Consider the following 20,611-nt stretch of genomic DNA (forward strand, 5'->3'; position numbering starts at 1 on the left):
GTCCTCCTCCTGTGTCTGCTGGCTGTGCTGACCCTCCTGCAGCTCCCTGCATCACACAGGGCCACATTTATCACCTCAAGGGACATGAGCTACATGCAAGCAGCGCAGCCTCATGTTTAATGCGAACATAGTGTTCGGATAGAGCTGAGTAAGGACGGAGACCTGCCTGTGCAGCCGACTGAGGACAATGGTCTGGTTCACGTAAGCTGAGTGCAGCGGGTTCGGAGGATACGTGCAGAAGAGCAGCCTGCAGCGGGAGGAAGGCCTACGTGCACCGGGTGTCCAGCATCCAGGAAGTACCCTGCTCCCTGCAGAGGTTCATCATGTAAAAACTCAAATCCTGCTGGTACGAGAAGTGCACCTCTGCATAATGACACATGTGGATAAACAACAATTTTAAGGGTTTAAAAGAGGCTGAAGGAGAAACGCGTCTTTTTTTATAATTGGACAAAATGTACAGTGGAAATGCAAGTTTGCTCTTCTGAGTCAGAGCGAGGGTTTCTTTCACTTTTACTTGCAAGTAATTTTTTTCAGCATTAATTTTCCACCATAACAACATATTATTACTTAGTGACTCCAGTCAAACATTAACTGTTTAACATTAACTGACCTTTTAGTTAAACATGTAGTTGTTTGTTGTTGGCTGACTCTCTTATCCCTCTACAATACTTGCTGTCCTTACATTTTCCAGCCTTTCTCTTCCCCGCAGCATGAAACCTCCAAGTTTACTCTAATCCAGTGATACCTTAACATACAGTGGGTATAGAAACATTTGGACATGTGCATTTCATCATATTCCTCGGATGGCTGCTTAACGCTTTGAGAGAAGTACAGTATCTGAGCCTAATGTGTGATTAAATGTGAAACAGGAGCCGTGACCGGCTGACACGTGCGTGTGTGAGTCTGAGCGCCTGGCAGGACATCAGCATCACGTTCCTCATGTCTGCGTGAGTGCGTGAGTCTGTTGAGAGGAACGAGTGTGTAAAAGGGCCTGAAGGCTTGAACTTTCCCCTACTTCTCACAGTGACTCCTCAGCCTCTGTTGTTCACCAGCATTCCTGATTCAGCAACTGGTTGTCTTCACCCACTGAGGTCATTAACGGCATTCAGCTATCAGGGCTTTAGTCTTAAACGTGAAAAAATCCAAAAGGAATCATTGGTTTTTGGGTGAAACTGTTTTAGGGACGGCTTAAAAGCCAATCAGATGTGAAAATAGGGACTTTAAAGGACTTTTAAGATTTAATAAAAGAGCCATCAAAAGAAAAAGAAATAACTGCTTCTAATGGCACATGGATCTGTGGGTCATTTCAAGGGAACATTTTATAGCCCCGAGCTGTTGGAAATTATCTGCATTTATTCAGATGTTACAGAAATAATAAAACAAATAGTTGATTTGTAAATGAATCAGCAGTGAGAACAGCGGGAAGTCAAAGTGTTTTTGTAGCAAATGAAACCAACAGAGTGGGAATACGAGGCAAAAATATGACATCATCAGCATAAAAAGGCTAAACTAAGCCTCAAAACTAAAACTGTAAACACGTCATGTTTCTGCATCAGTGAGTGTATAACCAGAAATTCAGGCCCTCCTTGCATCATGTTGCTCACTGTGAGACTTTCCCCGCCCCCTCTCCCTCCTCCTCTCCTACCAGAGCTATAAAAAGCCTCAGTGTCTCTCAGTGAGCAGCACACACAACAGACAGAGACAGATTTCAGACGCAGCACTGACACCAGATCGGACCTACAACGATGAAGATGCCTCAACTTCTCATCCTCCTCGTGACCATTTTGGTGCACGCAGCAGTTGGTTTCCCCACTGACAGGAGGGGCCGGGAGAAACAGGCCTCGTGGGACGATGTGAACGTGGTGGCCCACGGCCTCCTCCAGCTCGGCCTGGGGCTCAAGGAGCACGTGGACAAGGCCAAAGCCCAGATGAGCGACATCAACACCAAACTGAAGGCCTTCAACGGCACGGTGGCCGAGCTGGAGAGGAAACAGCGGGAGCAAGATGAAGCTCTGAAGGCCAGAAGTGCGGGGCTGGAGGAGAGTCAGAAGCTGGCGGAGCTGGCTGAGGAGGTGAAGAAGCAGACAGCGGATTTAAACTCCAGGATGGACTGGCTGCAGGGAGCGCTTACAGAGAGGATGCTGGACAGCAACGACAGCGGTCACTCAGGAGTCCCAGTGATCCAGGTGAGAGGGGGGAAAGAGGGCTTTTGTGGCTTCTCTTTAACCAGGTAGACACATGAGAGCAGTGCACGCCCATTTTAATAGACCTGAATAGCCCCTTTAAACCTTTTAGCGGCAGCCACTAAGAGTTCTCTCTTTAAATAATAGTTCATTCCAAATTTAAGCACCTCCCATCCCAGACCGGTGGATGTTGTACGTTGCATAAAGCTGATGATGTTTCTCCCTGTTGTCTCCAGTTGCTGCTGGCTCAGAACAAACGCGTGGACCAGCTGGAGGAGAAGCTCAAGCTGCAGCAAGACAAACTGGAGAAGCAGAGTCTGCAACTACAAGCACTGCAGAACAAGGTGAGCCGCACCACATCCACGAATCCACGCGTTCCCCAGCGCCTGAGACGTTAAAGCAAAAAAACTTTAACGAGAAGTTTCTGTGTCCTGCAGATTTCGCATAAGAGAGTAAAGGCGCACAGGAGGAAACACGAAGAGATGGCACTGAGGGGCGAGGCTCAGCAGATCCACACAGAATCAGGTAAGATTTGTGCTATTGAAGTTTAAAGCCGTGCGTGCGTGTGTGTGTGCTGCTTTCAGAAGAGTTTTAGACCCTCAGAGCACTTTCAGACATCAAGTCTCTTTTTACAAAAGTGGCAGCCTTGAGCGCAGACACGCATGAACTACATATGAATCATAACAAGTGACATAAGAGGTTCACCTTTGCGCCTGAGTTTATAGCGCTGACTTGTTGGCAGATCTGTGCGAGCACAGTCCAAAGATCAGGGAAAAGGAGGGCAGCAGCTTTAAAAACATGTTGACTGCACATACTTTTATTTCCAAGGCAGAGAAAGTTTCCCAAAGATTAATAACGAACGCCAAACTGTGAGCAGAAATGCAAAGTGCAGCCTCAAACTCATCACTCTTCTCTTCCTCTCAGGTTTGACCGGAGACGGTGATGATCTCCTCCTACGTAGGCAGCGAGCCAGCAGAGACAGGAGGAGCAGGAGGGAGCAGCTCAAGAAGCAGGCGGCATCCTTCTCCACGGCCACAGAGCGAGAGAGCAACTCTCTGAACGCCGGTCATCTAAAAATGACACCGCCATCCCCGAACCATTAAAGCAGAGCGCTAAAGAGAGAATGACTTTAACTTAAACGCTGAACTACTGAAGGACTGAAACCAGAGTGTTTACACGCACATCATTGCTCTGTGCTGATTCACTGCAGGGTCAGACACATGGATGCTATGCCATGCTATAACTCAATGTCTCATTGGACATGTTCAGTCATATTGACGAGTGTAACTTTTTTCCCTTTGTAAGGGATTTATCCAATTGTTTTGTTTTGTACTTAAATAATGTGCAGTTTCTTATTTTATGGATTTGTACAAAACTTTGAATATTTTATATGAAGCGGATGAAAATAAAACTTTTAAGTTTACCTTACCAGGACGTCCTGGCTCTTTGTTTGTGGTTGAAGAGGCTGAATGACATGACTCCAGGAAGACAGTCTAGACTTTGCTCTTTATTTATATTTCAGTGTGATAAACAAATAGAATTATTCACTTATGAGGCATTCATTTCTGTCATTGTGTGGGTCTATATGCAGTGAAACTTGGCTCCACAAATGAGCAGCTGTTAAACTGCATTTAAACCCGGCTATAAAAGTGAAGTTGAAGCCAAATTGAATTGAGGCCAAACGATTGGAGCTACACAAGTTTTGATGCCACCTAGAGGTGGGAGCAAAGAAGTGGCCACTTTACACTTTGCTAGAAGCAGGTTGGACACCAGTTTTCCTTCAGAACGGCTCAAATTCAACAAGCTGCTGAAACCATTCCTCAGAGATTTGGTCCATGTTGATCTGGCAGCATCACACAGTTACTGCTTGTTTGTTGCGCATCCATGGTGTAAATTCCCAGTTCAGCAACATCGCAACAGATGTGGGATTGGAATGAGATCTGGTGACTGTTGAGGTTATTTGAGTACTGCGTATTTAGTGTCATGATCAAGAAACAAGTTTGCGATGACCTCAGCTTTGTGTCACAGTGTGTTATCCTGCTGGAAGCAGTGTGGTCATAAAGGGGCATGATCGGAAACAAGACTCAGGTAGGCTGTGGTGTTTAAACAGGGCCCAGTTGATACTAAGGGAGAATATTCCCCTCACCATTACAGCAGCAGCAACCTGAACCGCTGATACAAGTTGGGATGGATCCATGTTTTCATGCTGTTTAGTGCAAACTGTGACCACCACCCAAATGTCAGACCGGGCAACATTTCATCATTATGTCCAGTTTGTGTGAGCTGGTGTGACCCATAGCCCCAGTTTCCTGTAGCCCATCAGCTTCAGCACGTGTCAGACACGTGCATCCAGAGGTGCTCATCTGTATACCTTCCCAGTAACAAGTGGTTATCTGGAGTCACTGTTGCCTTCATATCAGCTCGCAGCAGTCTGGCTATTCTCCTCTTACCTCTGATATCAAAGCAACAAGATATTTTCACCCAGAGAACTGCTGCTCACTCGATATTTTGCTCCTTTTCAGGCCATTTTCTGTAAACCCCGGAGAAGGTCGAGTAATACTCAGACCAAGCACCAACAACCATGTGCAAAATGTGAACAGTGAACTTTTAAAGGTTTATTTTTCTTATCAGAGTATTATCTAATTATTACAGAATTGGAAAGTAATCTAAATCACTCTGCAGCTCTGTAATAATGAAGCTGTCCTGCATTAGGTCTTCATGAACACATTTAAATTCAGTTTACTTAAAAATACCCAATGCACTGTTTACGTTACTGTGTTAAGTGTTTTTAGTCCATTTTAATAATTGCATCCTAAGTTTAATAATGAACTGCCTTAAATAATATTCACTCTGCTTTGTGTGATGACTTTTTTTTAATACAATATGGTTAAAATGGTGCTATGGCGTGCCAAGGTGGTGCTCTGGTTGAAAGCAACGGTCCTAACGTAGGTGTGGATATGAGTTGACAGCTGTTAGCCACACTGATCACAGTATAATAAGATGACTGAGGCAGCTCCTGTGTCTGTGTGTGTGTGTAACTGTGGGAGTGTTGAGGTTCTGCCCGTGTACCTGATGAAAGCTGGGCAGATCTCGTAATCACTCACAGTCAGCAAAAATTATTTCAGCAGCACTTTAAGTGGCGAGTGCTGGAGCTGTTTTTAACAGACTTTTATGAGCATATTCTATAAATTCAATTTTGCACTAAACGATCAACGAAACGCCTTTAAAAACACATTTAATCTGGTGAGAAGAGTTTGGAAAAGATTGTTCACTTCTGTTTATTTCTTCAATATCTGAGAGTACATTTAACCATGTACAGATACCATGTCATGGCAGCTCATCTTACAGATGTTCATCAGACACTTGAGGTACTCTAACAGGTTCCCTGATATGGGTGATGTGAGCGGGCGCTCTTAAACTCTTGCAAGGCACCTCAGATTGCCAACGGCTCTGCCAGACATCATGCAGGTCAGCTTGTCGGCACCAAGGCAAACATGTACTGTGCGAAAGTCCTCAGCAGCAGAAGAAAAAGAAGCTCCCGAGAAAAGTTAAAGCACGTGACTGAGGGAAGCAGTGACGAGTCGCTACGCATTCCCATTATGAATGATTAGATAACAATAAAAGTATAAATTTTATTAATACACAATAAAAATGTGGCATTTGGCTTGGCATGCCACATAAAAATCATCTCTGACAGCACATGAGAAAGAAATCTCAAAGCACAAAAAGACTACAAAGTGTGTGACAAGGAGGGTTAAGCGCTGTTTTGTTTGCTCTTTCAGAGCTTTACATTTACTAGCTTCACATCAGTGTTTATTCACATGGGGGGAAAGTGATATCTCTGTCAGTTGATACCCAGAAAAGCAGAACTTTAAAAAAAAAAAAAAATGGCACCAAAAAGAAAAAAAATAGACAAACCAGGTTCAAAAACTGGGCACTGCAGGTCCATTTATGCACTTTTTGCATTGCTGATGAATTGATTGTGTTGGTGCAGCATGTTCAGCATCAATCATCATTACTGTGACACTCTCTCACTCCACTGTGACTACAAACTCGAAAGCTACAGTTCTTTCTGGCGAATAGCGCCCCCTGCTTGTTTTGTGCCTCAAAACAACCGATCGGTTCTCTCCCCAAAGCCTCCGTCAGCCTGAAGGCTACAAGAGGTCTCCTCAGTGCCGGGCAGTACCTGCCCATCGTACTGACATCTGCATTTGATCCCTGTAATGATTTATTGATGCTAAAATGCTGAAGTGCCTTTAAGACAGACATGAGTCAAGGTGTGATGAGATTTGGCATAGCTTGCATTCAACAGATTATAAAAATCTAGGAGGCGACGCGGAGTTGGACAAATGGAGGAATGTGAAAGAGGAGAAAAGGGGAGGAAGGACAGGAAGCGAGGAGGGAAAGTTGCTGCGTCAAAAGGCTTTATCAGAGGTTCTGCTGGAGGAAGTGCAGCAGTGTAATCTCATAATGCTCTCCAGACTCTGGACATCTGATGCTGTGTCGCTCGTTGGGGTAAACCTGGAAAAAACAGAAACCACAAACAAGCGTTTCAAAGCTGCTGCTTCTTCAAACGTGCCGGTCTCATCGTTAAACAGTGCGCAGGTTTGAACCCCGCGAGACATCAGTCAGCGGCCATACCTGCAGGCTGTACGGTTTCCCTGCTCGGATGAGTTGAGACACGAGGAAGTTAGTGTGGAAAAAGTGCACGTTCTCGTCTAAGAATCCATGCAGGATCAGCAACCTGTTGGGCCTGTATTAGTCACAAAGAGGGCATATAAAACACTGATGTGTTGCACCACTCGGAGAAAACAAACCCCGAATAGCGAGTCTCTTCCTGTGCTGCTTCATACAGAATTTTAAGAATAACTCAAAGTATAATATAGTACTGCTAGAGGTAATGGTGCATTATAGTCTCAGCTGCCTGATGGATGCAGCAACATACAATGACTGAATAATAATGTGTCATAAATGCACTAAAGCAGTAACTGTTTCTCACTCATTGGGAAGCTTGTCGACGTGCAGAGCCACAGAACAAGCTTCGTATCCCCTCTGGTTTTTTTCGGGGGTGTCCAAATATCGCTCCGTGTAGCCGGTGTCATAGGCCATCCACAACGTCACCGGAGCGCCCGCGATAGCAACCTAACCAACAAAGAGATCACACGGGAGACGGCGTCATCATTTCTGCCTTTCACTGAAAGTGAAGTTCCAGGTCTGTTCTCTAACAGAGGCGGCAATCACTCTGCATGAAATGTAATTATAGAAACTGCCTAAAGCACCAGGATTACCAACATCCATACAGCTTTTTTATTTTTGTGACGCTCACATCCTTAGAAAAGATACGGTAAATGTATCTGATGGAACAAATAATTTACTCCTAGGGCTTCAAAGAGTCATTTATCAGGTGATGAAGACCTATTTTTTTTAATTAAACAACAAAGAGAGTATTACAAATGTGTGTTTAGATTTTTTAATGGGTATTTCTGTTTCCCGGAGCAAAGAGGAAAAACTGAACTGACACATCAAACTTCTAGTTTTCGGCTTGTTGGCTGATCTAAATCTGACAGTAAATGTTTTTTCACCTTAAAGATGTCGGGTCTGTGGATGAGGCCCATGAGGGACAGGAAGCCGCCGTACGACCAGCCGTGGATGGCGACGCGACTCAGGTCTACAAACTTGTACTTGTCTGCGATGTAGTGCAAACCCTCCACCTGGTCTTCAATCTCCACCTGACCCTGGACAGAGGAGAAAAGACTGAACTTGGCTGCTTTGTTTCTACAGAAGAAAACTAAGAAAAGAGGCTAATGTGTTCCTGAATTTTAGGAAACCTAGGAGAGTTTGGAAGGAGCATCTTCATCTTTAACCCGTACATGTTTGTCTCGTGACATTTACCATTCTGTCCTTCACAGCTCCTTCAAACTTGAGGCCTCGCTGGCAGGAGCCCCGCCCATCGATAACAAGCACAACGTAGCCCAAAGAGGCCAGCGTGCTCAGCCGCAGGTACTTCACACCTTTATAAGAATTGTTCACTAATTGCACCTGGAAGAAAATAAACGTATGTTTATGTCACTGTGACATGACAAAATGTGGAACAAATAAAGTGCTGTGAATACTTTCTGGATACGTTGTGGGCATTTTTGTGGAGTTCCTTTGTTAACGTTGAAAAGAAATTAAGGATCAGGTCATATAAATGAAGCGTGCAAACTGATTTACTAGCATCTGCAAGAGGCAGTTTATTGCTAACTGCACTCACACATCATTTTGACTCGTTTAGTAAATCTGGCCCTATGAATGGGGTGGGAGTTGGAGGGCGAACCTGAGGACCACCATAGACAAAGACGACGGTGGGGTGCTTCCTCCCGGGGACTAGCTTCTCCGGTTTGTACAGCATGCCGTACAGCTCGAAACCCGACTTGCCCGTGAAGCTAAAGATCTCTGGAGGTGTGCCGTCAAGTGGGAAAGCTGGAGACGACAAAAAACCCCAAAACAAAATCTTTAAGTTGTTGTCCATCTTTAATGAGCAGAACAGGAAAACTAAACAAACAGGGAGGCAAGGGTGTCAAACCATCTGATAAAAGTGTCAAAATCTGTTTGATTTTAAGGGGAATTCAGTACCAGAAGATTCCATCATGCTCGCCCAAAACTGGGGCTCTTTGTGCAGAGGGTCGCTGTCTGAGCCATTCAGCTTGTAAATGTGGACACACGGTGCAGTGGTCAGGCTGCTGTAATGGCTGATAAACATGTCAAAGGTCTGTGTGAAAGAAAACAGATGAGGCAGAGTTAGAAAGCATTGCCAAGGTGTACACAAACACTTCAAACACATATCTGAATGTAAAGTTTACTGCATTGTGTCATGCTCTCTCATGTGCATTAAACTGTTGGATACTGTTAAAGCCTCGCTCGCATAAGAGAGCTATTCAAATGATAAAACAGGAAAAAGCAGGCGATACATAATTTGTGAAAATTTCTACAGGAAACAGCAAAAAAGGAACGATGAGACAGTAACTGCTTGTACTCTTAGATTTTAAAAAAGTAAAATAAGTTGACAGGTGTAGAAAGGTCAGAGGAGATTTGGCGAGGAACACGAGTGTGTATTCAGGTACCTGGCTCACAGAGCAGCTGTGGGAGAAGCCAGGTTTGGTGAGTCGGACGATTTCACCCGGCGAGTCGTAGCTCACCACGTAGAGGTGATGCTCCAGAGGAGAGTCTTTGGTTCCCTGAAAGTAAACCAGCTTGGCTGCCTCATCGACCCAAATCTGAGGGCTGGATGAACGCTGCACAAACAAGAAAAAAAACAAAACAAACAAAAACACTGTTGGAACATTTTGTTTACACACAAACAAAAAGACAGCTGAGCTATGACACCAAACAGTAAGTAAGTATCTCCTTTATTAGGTTGTTCTAATCTGCATGTGAGTCTGTGTGTTATTAGTTTTTTTTAAGCAAAATGTAGAAATATTATTCTCATATTCAGATACGTGCTGATGCAACAGTACAAGAGAGGTGAGGAAGAGAGCACAGGCAGGGTGGAGCGGGCCCGAGTGTCGATGTGACAGAAGGAAGAGCAAGAGTGAAAGGGAAGGTTTACGAGGTTTGGAGACGGTGCTGCTGACAAGACGACAAGAGGATTTGTGTTCAGAGTGACCGGGATGGACAAGATTAGAAATGAGTAAATCGGCTCAGCTCGATCAGGGGGTGATTTTGGAGACAAGTATGACAAGCGAGGCTGGGATGGCTTTGTATGTGTGCAGAGAGAGCGGATGAATTAGACAGAAGATGCTGAATATGAAGCTGCCAGGCTGGAGGAAAAGAGGAAGAACAGACAGACAGAGGTTTGGTGTATCAGTTGTGTGATGGAGGAGAATGCTAGGGATAGGATGAGATGGAGGAAGATGATCCACTCTGGCGACCCCAAAACAGAGCAGAGAGCAGCAGCAGCAGAAGAAGAAGAAGATGCGACATAACAGTTACAGGAGCAAAAAAACATAAAGACGACCAACTCCGCTCACAGCGCTTAATTAACCGACTACTTATGTGCTTACATGTGACATATGCTGTGTCACTACTGTTACACTAATGCTGCTGGTACCTTGTTTCAAATTAGGTTGTGTGTCGTCAATGACAGCAGCTCATTGTAAAAGAAGGAAAACGCCCTTCATTTACTTGCACTTATAAATCCTTCTGCCTGCGAGCGCCGATAAAACCTTCAGTATTTTTATTCTATATCATTGATTATATATCACATTAATATATAATAGTGACACTACATTGCCTACCACTGCACTATGTACTCAGGAGAAGTTATTTTGTATAAAACTATAGTTTTAAGTGGCTGCTGTGAATGTGGGAACCCATGTACAGGGCTTTACCTTTGCGCCATGATTGGCCAGCACCTCCCACTCCCCGCTGGTCACCATCACCTCCTCTTTGACTGGACACTTGAAATCATCTGATGACAGAGGAGCAAATGTGTCACATAGGTCGTGTGAGCGGCACAGTAAGAACAGCACAGTAAAACGATGTTACAGACCCAGAAACATCCCAGGAATACAGAATTGTTCATAAAATAAATAAATCTCACTTAAAACCATGTCAAAGATGTTCTGCATGAACAGTACAGATGAGTTCGTGTGTGTCTGCACGTGGTGTTACCTTCAGAGTGCGTGTAGCCTTTGGCCCAGTGATGGCTGCCCCGCTGTAACACTGAGGTGATCTTATACAGGTGGCAGAAGCCAGTTTTGGACTCGTTTACTGTGATGAACGTGATCTCGCCATCACTGGTTTGGATGAAAGGATGGAAGATGTCATGGACCTGTGTAGGAAAGGCAAACAAAATGGTTTTGATCCAAGTCCAGAGTAGGATTATATTTAAAGTAAAGCCTTAATTGTAAACTTCACAGCAAACATCTGCCTCTGTGCCACTCGGGCTGATTGAAACATGAGGGGAAACTAATCTGAGAAGCAACCAGGCTCGCTAAAGACGTGCTGCTGGTGCTCACATTGATCCAGATGTCGCTGGTCTCTTGGTAAACGATGAAAGGGTGGACCGAGTCTCCGAGGGCCTCCAGGCTCTCCCGTCTTTTGGCTTCGTCCTGATGCGCTGGGATGAAGAGTTCAGGAGGCAGCAGGACCAGCTGGAGATTCTGCTGCCGTCGGTCCATCATCACCGCCCACGCGCTGACACACAAACACAGGAGAGCTGTGATGCAACGAGAACATGTGCCCTATACTGACAAGTTTACTTCTGGGCTTCCTGTTTTTAACTATTTATCATTTTCTGGCTTACAATCGGCCGTCTTTGGTCCATCCGGCTCTGGTAATGTACTCTGCACGTGGGAACAGGCTGGTGAAGGGAACAGGTAGCTCCTTTTCCTGTGTGCTGACAATCTGAAGAGAGAAAATCACCAATCAGACCAGCTCACATCGGTGCTGCATTCACTGTGGGGGGGAAACCCACTGAACTCTGAATGAGCACTTACTCTGCCTTGACTGTCTGTTCGTATTTCTGCTATTTTGAGGGTGATATCAGGATTTTTGCTGCCTGAAAAAGAAAGTAAGCTGATTTATGTACCAAAATATAAGCAAACATTTTACAGGAGCACATATAAACACAGGCTACACCCAGCATTAGGAGTTAAGCCATGTAGAAGTATATGTAGAACTTTTGTGTAGGTTTCTGCTGATTTGATACCTGCGTGTGGGTATCTGTACACATCTGTCTTGCGCTCTTCCAGAGCTGGAGACGGGACATGGATGATCTCTACCTCAGACTCATCCACCTCCTCATAGAGAATCTGTAGAGTTTTCCCGCCATCTGCCTCTAAACCAATGAGAACAGCCAGAAAAGTAAGCAGCTGTGAGGATTATTTAAAGGTCTTTGGAAGAAACCGAACATGAAAGCTTGTAGAAATAATTTCATGAAGAAGCGACCGGTCTCACAAAAACTGTATTAATAAATATTATGAGTCATTTTCTAATGAATGATAACTACAAAATCAATGTACTCACCTTGATGAGCAGCCGGACACCACCAGTATCCAGTGAAGCGATCAAACTCTTCCTGGGTGACAAAAGTGGCTACGCCGGCAGATTTAGGATCCTCTTTGGGGTTATCGATACCTACAATAAAAACACCCGAGAGACAAAACACGAGAGTGAGCTTACATTAAGCAACCTGTGCCATCCCTACCAGGGTTTGACCTCCAGTTTAAGTTTACGGTGCTGTGGCTGACTTGAACAGCCGCTGTTATGCTTCTGTAAATATCTGGTGCCATCACTGGCTTCATGCACCACAACTAACAACAACTTATTTAATAACTAATATAAACGACTGTCTCACAGTCCCAAACATACCATCAACAAAGAAAGAGAGAAAAGGATGAATTAAAGATGCTTTTGAGTCGATTTAGTTGGTTTAAGGGAACCATTTCAACTACAAGAAAGGAAAAAGTTGAAGGGAACTTGATAAATGTCACAGTCGCAGTTCACACCTTTGTGGCAGAAGGTGAGTCTCTTCTCTTCCCCCGTCTCAACACTAGTCACCCAAATGTCATTGTTGTTGATGAACCCGATGAAGCTGGGGTCACCGGGGCAGATCTTGGGGTCCATACGTGTGCCTGAATTCTGGCTCGTAATCTCTGTGGGATTCATCGGAGAAGTCTGGGGAAGAAAAAAGAAAAGAAAAACGAAACATTAATTATAAGATGCAGAGCCGCCTCTTCTTCCTGCAGCAGCTGAGGTCATTTGGTGTGTGTGTGAGGAGATGCTGCATATATTTTAATCACACTGTGGTGGCCAGTGCTTTCTTTTATGCTGCTGTGTGTCGGGGGTAAAGCCGGAGGTTGGACTTAAGACTGTGATGGAGCACATCTCAACTTGTCCCCACTGGAATAGGACATTTTTCCTGTTTATATTGTATTTTTATCACTATTACTAACATTATTTAATTAGATGATTCTGTATTTTTGGCCAGAGGGATGTTTTTTGTTTTTTTTAAATAAAGATGCTGGATATTTGAATTTCCGCTTGGGGAAAAGTAAAGTATCGATCTGTCTATTATCATGGATTTATTCTGATCCCTGCTGATGCTTTGCAGGGTTGAGGGGGATGGAGAAAACTTCAAGATACATGGAGTGAAGGGAAACTGCAACTTTTTATATTTAGTGATGCACAAAAATCAGATGTCCTTCCCAACTAGCCTCATCGGGTCTGTAATTTTCAGCCTGTGCTCTGCAGCAGTGAGAGTCTTACTTAACTGGCCTTTAACTCACAATGAAGCTGCTGTTGCCACCATCACGGCAGTAGTACAGGCTGCTGTTGGCCTGGAACAGGAAGAGGCCGCTGGGTCGGTGGTAGTCATAGGAAGTGATGCCAGACACCCCCAAACGCTTCCTCTCTCGCAGCAGCTCTTCTTCCCGAGAGAAGCCTCCGTGGTGAGGGCTGGCCTGAGGTCAGGAGTGACAAGAGAACGCACAACGTGACGGTGACCAAAGTCAAGGTCAAAGACAGTTCGTTCACGCCGTGGAAAAACAAAAACATACAAACAAAACATGACTAAATTCCTAAATTACAGAGAGCGTCTCTGCGGACCAGGAAATAAAAGCTGTTCTCTCGCTTCAGCAGGAGCACGCTTTGTTTGTGAAATCAGCGCAGACCAGCTGGATAGCAATTAACATCAATCATGTGGTCTCATGTGACCTGAGTGTTCGAGTTAATTTGTCTTCAGGAGAAGATTTACAACAGCAGTTTTAAGCTCCATAAGGAGAGGTGCAATTATTTAGGAAATGGCTCACAATAAACCTCTAAATAACTAAATAGTCCTAAAGGGGAAATATCAAACGCATTTCCAGGTCTATAGTTTTATTCAGGGGAAATTAAAAACACATCACATTAATATTTCACAGGTCCTTTACACAGCCTCTCAGACCAGACGCCGTCTGATAAAGAGACTGTTTCATCCAGCATTCCCTCAGCTGACAACAGCAACATACAGCTGTAGTCAGACTCATTCATTATATTATGACCGGTTTTTAATCAAATGTAAATTCCGCTGCACAATCCCTCAGTTGTAGCTGGCCCTGTGACACCAGTGACCATCCCTCTGCTTTCTGCTGCACTCGCTGCTAACTGAGAAGGTGCACGGTCAAACCCAGCGGATCAGTGGATTCACCTGGTTGGTGCTTGACTTGAGCCCGACATGAAGCTTCCATGCATTCACACTGTAAAGTTTTATGCAAGTTAATGGTGTTTATGAGGTCAGACAGTCTTTGCTCTCAACTTTCAAGAAATATTTTTATATAAATTCACCTGTAATTCTTAAACATTTTCCAAGTACAAACTTTAAAATCATCACTGTAAATAAAGGGCAAAAAATCAGTAAGCCCCTTTAACCTCCTGCGACCCTGCATCCTCATTTGGGGACATTACCTTTTGGCTCTTTTGCAACTTCTACTTCATTCTGCTCAACAGTGTTTTATATTTTGTTAAAGAATGCCAACGTTATTAAATAAATGCACTGTTCAAATGACGATGCACAAAAACACATCTGAAACTAATGTCAAAACATCCAACTGGACAGCAAGATGAGGACTAAAAATTCTTCCTCACCTGAAAGTGATCCAGCATTGGTTTCCAAGACAAAACCAACAGGGCATCTTTGCGGATCTTCTTGGGAATGTCTGAGTAGAGTAACGCATTTTCCCTGCTGGCGTAAGGCATTCCTGTGAGGAAACATACCACAGAAGGCATCAGACGAAGCAAGGCGAGCTGGTCTTGTTGTAGGCGCGCTCTGGTTCGACCGGCATTCGCAGCAGTAGTGTTGGCTTACACAAGCTTCTTACTGAGGAACATACCGCACAGAGTGCCAAGATGAGCAACCCTCGGGCCATAGGGCTAATGCAAAGGCCCAGGTTCAATTCTGCCCTGAGGCAATTCACAGCACGTCTTCCCCTGTGCCTCTTTCCCATTTTCTCTCCACTGCCCCTTCAAAATAAAGGGTAGAAAGCCCAAAAAATATAATAGAAGAAAACCCAAAGTCCATAATCAGGGGTTTCCATGGGGTTTTAGACCTGATTGTGTTGTCTCCCATCTAATCAGTGTGTTCACGTACACGTCACCAGCTTACAGTGAAAATCCTGCAGTAAAGTCTTAAACAGAGACAGGTTTAAGACTCAATTCCATTCAGTTTTATTTATATAGCACCAAATCACAACAACAGTCACCTCAAAGTGTTTTATATTGTAAGGTAAAGACCCTACAACAATACAGAGAACACCCCAACAATCAGATGACCCCTTTAAGCAAGCACTTGGCAACAGTGGGGAGGAAAAACACCCACAGTGAAGAAACCTCCAGCATGGCAAGGCTAAGGGAGGGTCCGCCATCTGCTGCGACCGGTTGGAGGTGAGGGGAGGGAGACAGGATAATAATAACAACAACTAATGACAAGACAAGACCCTTACTGTCTTGTCTTACATGATCACTCATCAAAAAGGTTTGTCCATGTAAGTGTACAGTTCGCTTTTTGTGTGCAGCTGTCTTGTGGCTGCATAAAAAAAAGAAAAATGGCAGCTGATGTTTGTCATCACAGATGTTTGACAAAGACAACACATTTGTGTGCTATAAAATGTTCTAATAATCCAACTATGCAGTTCACAGAAAGGAAAGAATAAAACTTGGGTAAGAAGCTATTTTAAAAGCACGAGGTAGGTGTTTTTGGTTTGTTTTTTGCGCGGCTAGCTATATTTGAGACTGAACAACAAATCTATTAAATCAGTTTGGGAAGGCTCTACAGCAAAACTATGTAACTTCAGCTAAATGACAGTCGGGGAGGCAAACAGCAATTAAAGGATGATGGCTAATGCAGCATAAATACACCACGAAGATAAAAAACAGGCATGAGATCAACATCTACCACACACTTCTGGTCACAGTGAAGGTCTAAATATAAAAAGAGCATTCAGACCAGGCGGTAACTGTTAAGGTCTGACTGGTTATAATGGACAAAATAACCAAACCATCAGCTATGGTTAGCAGTTATAGCTGACTAAATTAGTCAAGATTACACAGCTTACTATAGCCAGGTATCAAAATGTAAAACTCAGAGCAACAAAAACTAGCAGCCATTTTACAAGAATCCTGTGTGCTACAGCTGCAAGACGAGGGGGGAAAAAAAGCAGAAATATGTCCACAATGCAAAATGTTGTTCCACATTTTTTTCCAGCACACACTAAAGCCAGTGCAGCTCTGTGGAAATCAAATGAGCTCGAAAACAGGTGCAGGCTGGCAGCTCTGACTCACCAGCTGCATCCACAGATTTTTCACAGACGTGTGCTACCTTTCAAAGAGACTGAACGGAAGCCACTGAATCTGCAAGCCAACAAGTCACGGCCGCTAAAAAATGCCTCTGTGAGCTCGGGCTTCTTACAGCGCTTGTGGAAAATGACATGTTAATTCAGCCATTCATGTGTCAGACCTCAGGTTTCAGTTACCGCCGCTCACCAAGGTAGTAGATGCGGTGAGAGTGCGGGCTGCTCTCGTCTTTCTGGATGAACTGGAAGTCGTGCGGTGCCTTGTTGATAACCACGCCGGTGTTTTTGCGGCTGTTGTGGATGATCTTCCGCAGGCCATCCCACGTATGTTTCTCCACCTGGAACTGGGTGGAACTCACGTCCTCCATCTCCACCACCTCTGTGCTGTCTGAGAGCTCGTCCACCCCGGTCATGCCTGCCAGTGCTGCTCTCACACTGTCGACAGACATTTATACCGATTAGCGTGATCTGCCTACGCTCAGCCCACAAATAAAACAAAACCATTAGGCTTCTAAATATATGAAACACTCTAAACCACAGATGTGAAATTCACCTTACATCATGGGCCCTACACAGACCCCTTTGATTGTAAGTGGGCCAGATCACTAAAACTCCCCTTTCTGTTAGTCTAAAGATATTAAACTAAGCATTTAATCCCTGAAATATCTTAATGTAAGAAAAATACATGTAATTTCTACGGGCCCATTCTTTAAACGACCATAACTCTGCTACCGCTTGTACTACAGACAAAATTCAGGAGAAGAAGAGAGTATCGGGGTTATTTGGGAAATCATGGTGGAATAAAACATTCACAAGGCACTGCTGCCTGAACACAGACAGAAAATTTGGCTCCTCCTAGATTTTATCATGCATGCTTCCCAACTTCTCCTGAATGATTTGAATAATTTTGTAATTTTACAGCCCAAATTACATAAGTCCAAGCAGCCTGTGTGATACTTGGGTGATGATGATTACATGAATGAAAGTCCTAATCAGCTGCAAAACCTACAGTAAAGTTAAACAACTACGGGCTGCTTCACGTCTTCCAAAGCTAACCAGGGGGCTGGACTGGATCGCTTTGCCAGGCCGATTTTAGCCCCCGGGCCTTATGTTTGACACCCATGGTTTAAGCAGTTGAAATAAATCCTCTAAGAGAGCTTTTAAAGTCAACAAATGCTGCTATTAATTGGCATGAAATTCAGCACCGATGTTAAAGACTTTGGTGTTTACTGGTCCATTTACCCCACCAGCAGGTCAGTATTTTAGCTTGTGAGATACTTCAGTCTGTGATCAAATATCTACAAAGCTAATTAAATTAGTCAGAAAATACTTCTATTCTAATGATGAACATGTTAATCTTAATACTAGCTTTAAGCTTTTCTAAACTTTTTGTTCATTAAACCTGTGAAAATGGTTACAAAATGATTTGATTGAGCTGAAAATTCAAACCAAATGACAGTCAGATAGCTTCACCTACCTTACCTCGCCGTCTTCTGTTTTGTCTTCAATTTTCGGCCTCTTTACTCTGTGCATTAACTGTTCAACCAGACTGAACCAGACCTGACACCCTGTAAAACACCAGGCAACCGAATAAAAACTGGGAAACTTTCTTTCCAGATCACAGAAATTCAACAGCATGGCGACAGCTCGTCTAACTCGGTCTAATAACAGAAGCAAACAGAAACTACAGCAATCCATAAGCTAAGCTAAGCTCACAGGCTATGAACAGTGAAAGTGTTACTGGGGTTGAGGCCCCGCTCTTGTCCCACATCTCTGCACTTCTTCATGGAGAAGCTGCTGTTCTTCAGCTTGCCATATTCCAGCTGAGCATTTCTCATGTGAAGCCTCACCGAGTGTGACTCAGCTGCATGACTCGAACACTACAGCGTCTGTGTCATAAGTGTGGCAAATTTCACACTGCAACTCCGCATTTTACTGCAGCACTGTAGGCTGTTCTGCTGCCTGGATCCTTAACATAGTGTACAGCACACACGGCAGTATTTTTCCAGAAGTTAGCCAACTTCAGGGATTTTGCCAAACTGGGAATAGTAGGAATGATATACAGTCACCCGACACCTTTTCAGGTACACCTGTTAAACTGCTTGTTGACACTAATCAGCCAATAACATGGCAGCAACTCAGACCATCAGAATGTGGAAGAAAGGGGATTTAAGTGACTCTGAACATAGCATGGTTACTGGTGTCAAACAGGCTGGTGTGACGATTTCAGATATTGGTGATCTACTGGGATTTTCCTCCTGTGTGGAAAATCCCCACACAACCTCAACTGGGGGTTACCAGAGAATGATCTTAAAAAAAGAGAAGATATCCAGTGAGCAGCAATTGTCTGTGTCAGAGGTCAGAGGAGAAGGACCAGACTGTTTCATAAACGAAGGCAACGGGAACTCAAAAAACAAACAAAAAAACAAAAACACTAAGGTTATAGTGTAGTAGAGCGTTTCTGGATTCACAACCCCTTGAAGTAGAAGGACTACAGCAGTAGAAGACCACACATTTAACACTCCTGTCAGCTAAGAATAGGAAACTGACGCTTGAATTTAAATGAGCGCAACAAAATTGCACAACAGAATATTGGAAAAACATTGCCTGGTCCGATGATTCTTGACTGTACATGAAAGCATCGATCCTTCATGCCTTGTAGCAACGCCTCTTGCTGGTGGTAGCCTAATGGTGTGGCAGATTTTTCCTTGGCACATTTAGGGCCAATTTGACCATTGTTTACACACCACAGCCTACCTCAGTGCTGTCGCTGAGCATGTCCATCAGTGTACCTGCTCTACCAGGATAACGCACTGTGTCACAAACTTCTAATTATCTCATATTGGTTTCTTAAACATGAGTTCACTGTACTCAAATGGCCTCCACAGTCACAGATCTCCAATAGAGTGCTTTTGGGATGTGGTGAAAGACTTGCATCATGGATGTGCAGCTGACAATTTCAGTCATGTCAATATGGACCAAAAATATCTGAGAAGTATTTCCAACACCTTGTTGAGTCTATGCCATAAAGACTTTAAGCAGTCTTGAAGGCAAAAGGGAGTCCAACTAGCCCGGTGTACCTAAATAAATGTCCAGTGAGAGTATACAAGTCAAGAAAAAATAACATAGCTTGATGATGTAAATATGTATTACATATGGTTAAAATAAGAATTTAGTGCCTGATAAATGGAGACAATGAGGTGCTTAAAATATCAATTACACGTTTACAGTCCTCAGGCTAAAATGTTACTGAATATTCCCCAACACCTGTCAGGGCATCAAGAAAGTGTTGTGTCACTGTATTTAACTTCTACTGACTGCTAGCTTAAATGTAGATTAGACTCATTTGACTCCACAAAAGACACCGTGAGAACCTCGCGTTTCATTTTTGACATCCGTGTCCTCTACATCTGTACATTTTTATGTTTCACTGACACCATAAAAACGCAGATTCGCGTTAGAAACAGCGACTCACTTTCACTATTTCTGCCCAGGCTGACACTTATGCTAGTAAACTTAAAGGTCTAAGTTAATAACAGGCTAACAGAAAACTTCTGGCAGAGTGTGTCCTAAGCGCCAAACTTTGCAAAGCCTAACCATCCAATAATCATATGCATATATATTATATCCAATAATAAAACTCCCTGTGGCTGTGATGCGCTGCTGGGAGCTAACATGTTAGCCACCCATTAAACAGAACAGAAACGAGCAAGCTAGCTATTGGGTAAACCAGAAGAGCACAAAACAGAAAACGTAAGAAACACAGCAAAACAAAAAATAACCACTCGCTTCCATCTTACACTTTCTGCCCGGAGACCTTGAAGCTGTATCTCCTTTTGTCGAATAGACGTCTGTGTTGAAAAGTCGTGATTAATTAGAGTTAACTACTTTTCAGAGACCAGGTAGCTTGATGCTAAAACGATAGCAACGCGGAAATAGACTGTGAATCAAACCCGAGCAACGTTAGAAAATTACTACCTTTAACCCGGATATACTCGATCCGTTTGTTTTTCGTGTCTTTCAGCCTGTATTTTTCCTTTTTTACTGGGCGATATTTCAAACTTGAACCTGCTATTTTAATTTCGAAGAACCCAAAATGATTTGCTTCCTTGTCAATGT

At 43.7% G+C, this 20,611-nt stretch overlaps 2 protein-coding genes across 4 annotated transcripts; one reads left to right on the top strand and one right to left on the bottom strand.

Annotated features, from left to right (window-relative positions):
• The first annotated feature begins 1,486 nt into the window (after positions 1-1,486).
• On the top strand, positions 1,487-3,611 carry LOC102783594 (uncharacterized). The gene is made up of 4 exons (XM_006792045.3): positions 1,487-2,186; positions 2,420-2,527; positions 2,621-2,708; positions 3,108-3,611. Exons 1-4 carry the CDS (start codon positions 1,746-1,748, stop codon positions 3,284-3,286), a joined length of 816 nt encoding a protein of 271 aa, XP_006792108.1. The 5' UTR covers positions 1,487-1,745; the 3' UTR covers positions 3,287-3,611.
• Positions 3,612-5,436: 1,825 nt separating this feature from the next.
• LOC102783123 (dipeptidyl peptidase 9-like) lies at positions 5,437-20,458 on the bottom strand. 3 transcript variants are annotated; one of them, XM_006792043.3, is made up of 21 exons: positions 20,293-20,458; positions 17,970-18,060; positions 16,683-16,927; positions 14,790-14,902; positions 13,454-13,627; positions 12,674-12,842; positions 12,192-12,302; positions 11,875-12,003; positions 11,663-11,724; positions 11,470-11,570; positions 11,183-11,360; positions 10,836-10,995; positions 10,553-10,632; positions 9,287-9,457; positions 8,799-8,934; positions 8,500-8,645; positions 8,076-8,222; positions 7,766-7,918; positions 7,183-7,325; positions 6,825-6,936; positions 5,437-6,704 (listed from the first exon to the last, which is right to left on the bottom strand). In XM_006792043.3, exons 2-21 carry the CDS (start codon positions 18,023-18,025, stop codon positions 6,612-6,614), a joined length of 2,679 nt encoding a protein of 892 aa, XP_006792106.2. In that variant the 5' UTR covers positions 18,026-18,060; positions 20,293-20,458; the 3' UTR covers positions 5,437-6,611. The 3 variants fall into 3 exon arrangements, with proteins under 3 accessions (XP_006792106.2, XP_087708851.1, XP_006792107.2); XM_087852725.1 differs by lacking the exon at positions 20,293-20,458 and adding an exon at positions 18,234-18,333; XM_006792044.3 differs by lacking the exon at positions 20,293-20,458 and having other exon boundaries at positions 17,975-18,060.
• Between the last annotated feature and the right edge of the window lie 153 nt (positions 20,459-20,611).

The sequence above is a fragment of the Neolamprologus brichardi genome, chromosome 15, assembly GCF_056152115.1.
Source record: "Neolamprologus brichardi isolate AB-2024 chromosome 15, ASM5615211v1, whole genome shotgun sequence".
Classification (NCBI taxonomy): domain Eukaryota; kingdom Metazoa; phylum Chordata; class Actinopteri; order Cichliformes; family Cichlidae; genus Neolamprologus; species Neolamprologus brichardi.

Excerpts from the sequence above, each read along its gene's own strand:
- LOC102783594 (XM_006792045.3), top strand. The coding sequence starts at position 1,746 with ATGAAGATGCCTCAACTTCTCATCCTCCTCGTGACCATTTTGGTGCAC. Across the intron at positions 2,187-2,419 it reads CAGGAGTCCCAGTGATCCAG|TTGCTGCTGGCTCAGAACAA; the intron begins GTGAGAGGGGGG and ends TGTTGTCTCCAG. Across the intron at positions 2,528-2,620 it reads TACAAGCACTGCAGAACAAG|ATTTCGCATAAGAGAGTAAA; the intron begins GTGAGCCGCACC and ends TGTGTCCTGCAG.
- LOC102783123 (XM_087852725.1), bottom strand. The coding sequence starts at position 18,330 with ATGAGAAATGCTCAGCTGGAATATGGCAAGCTGAAGAACAGCAGCTTC. Across the intron at positions 12,843-13,453 it reads GTGGCAACAGCAGCTTCATT|ACTTCTCCGATGAATCCCAC; the intron begins GTGAGTTAAAGG and ends TTTCTTCCCCAG. Across the intron at positions 10,633-10,835 it reads AGGCTACACGCACTCTGAAG|ATGATTTCAAGTGTCCAGTC; the intron begins GTAACACCACGT and ends CTCTGTCATCAG.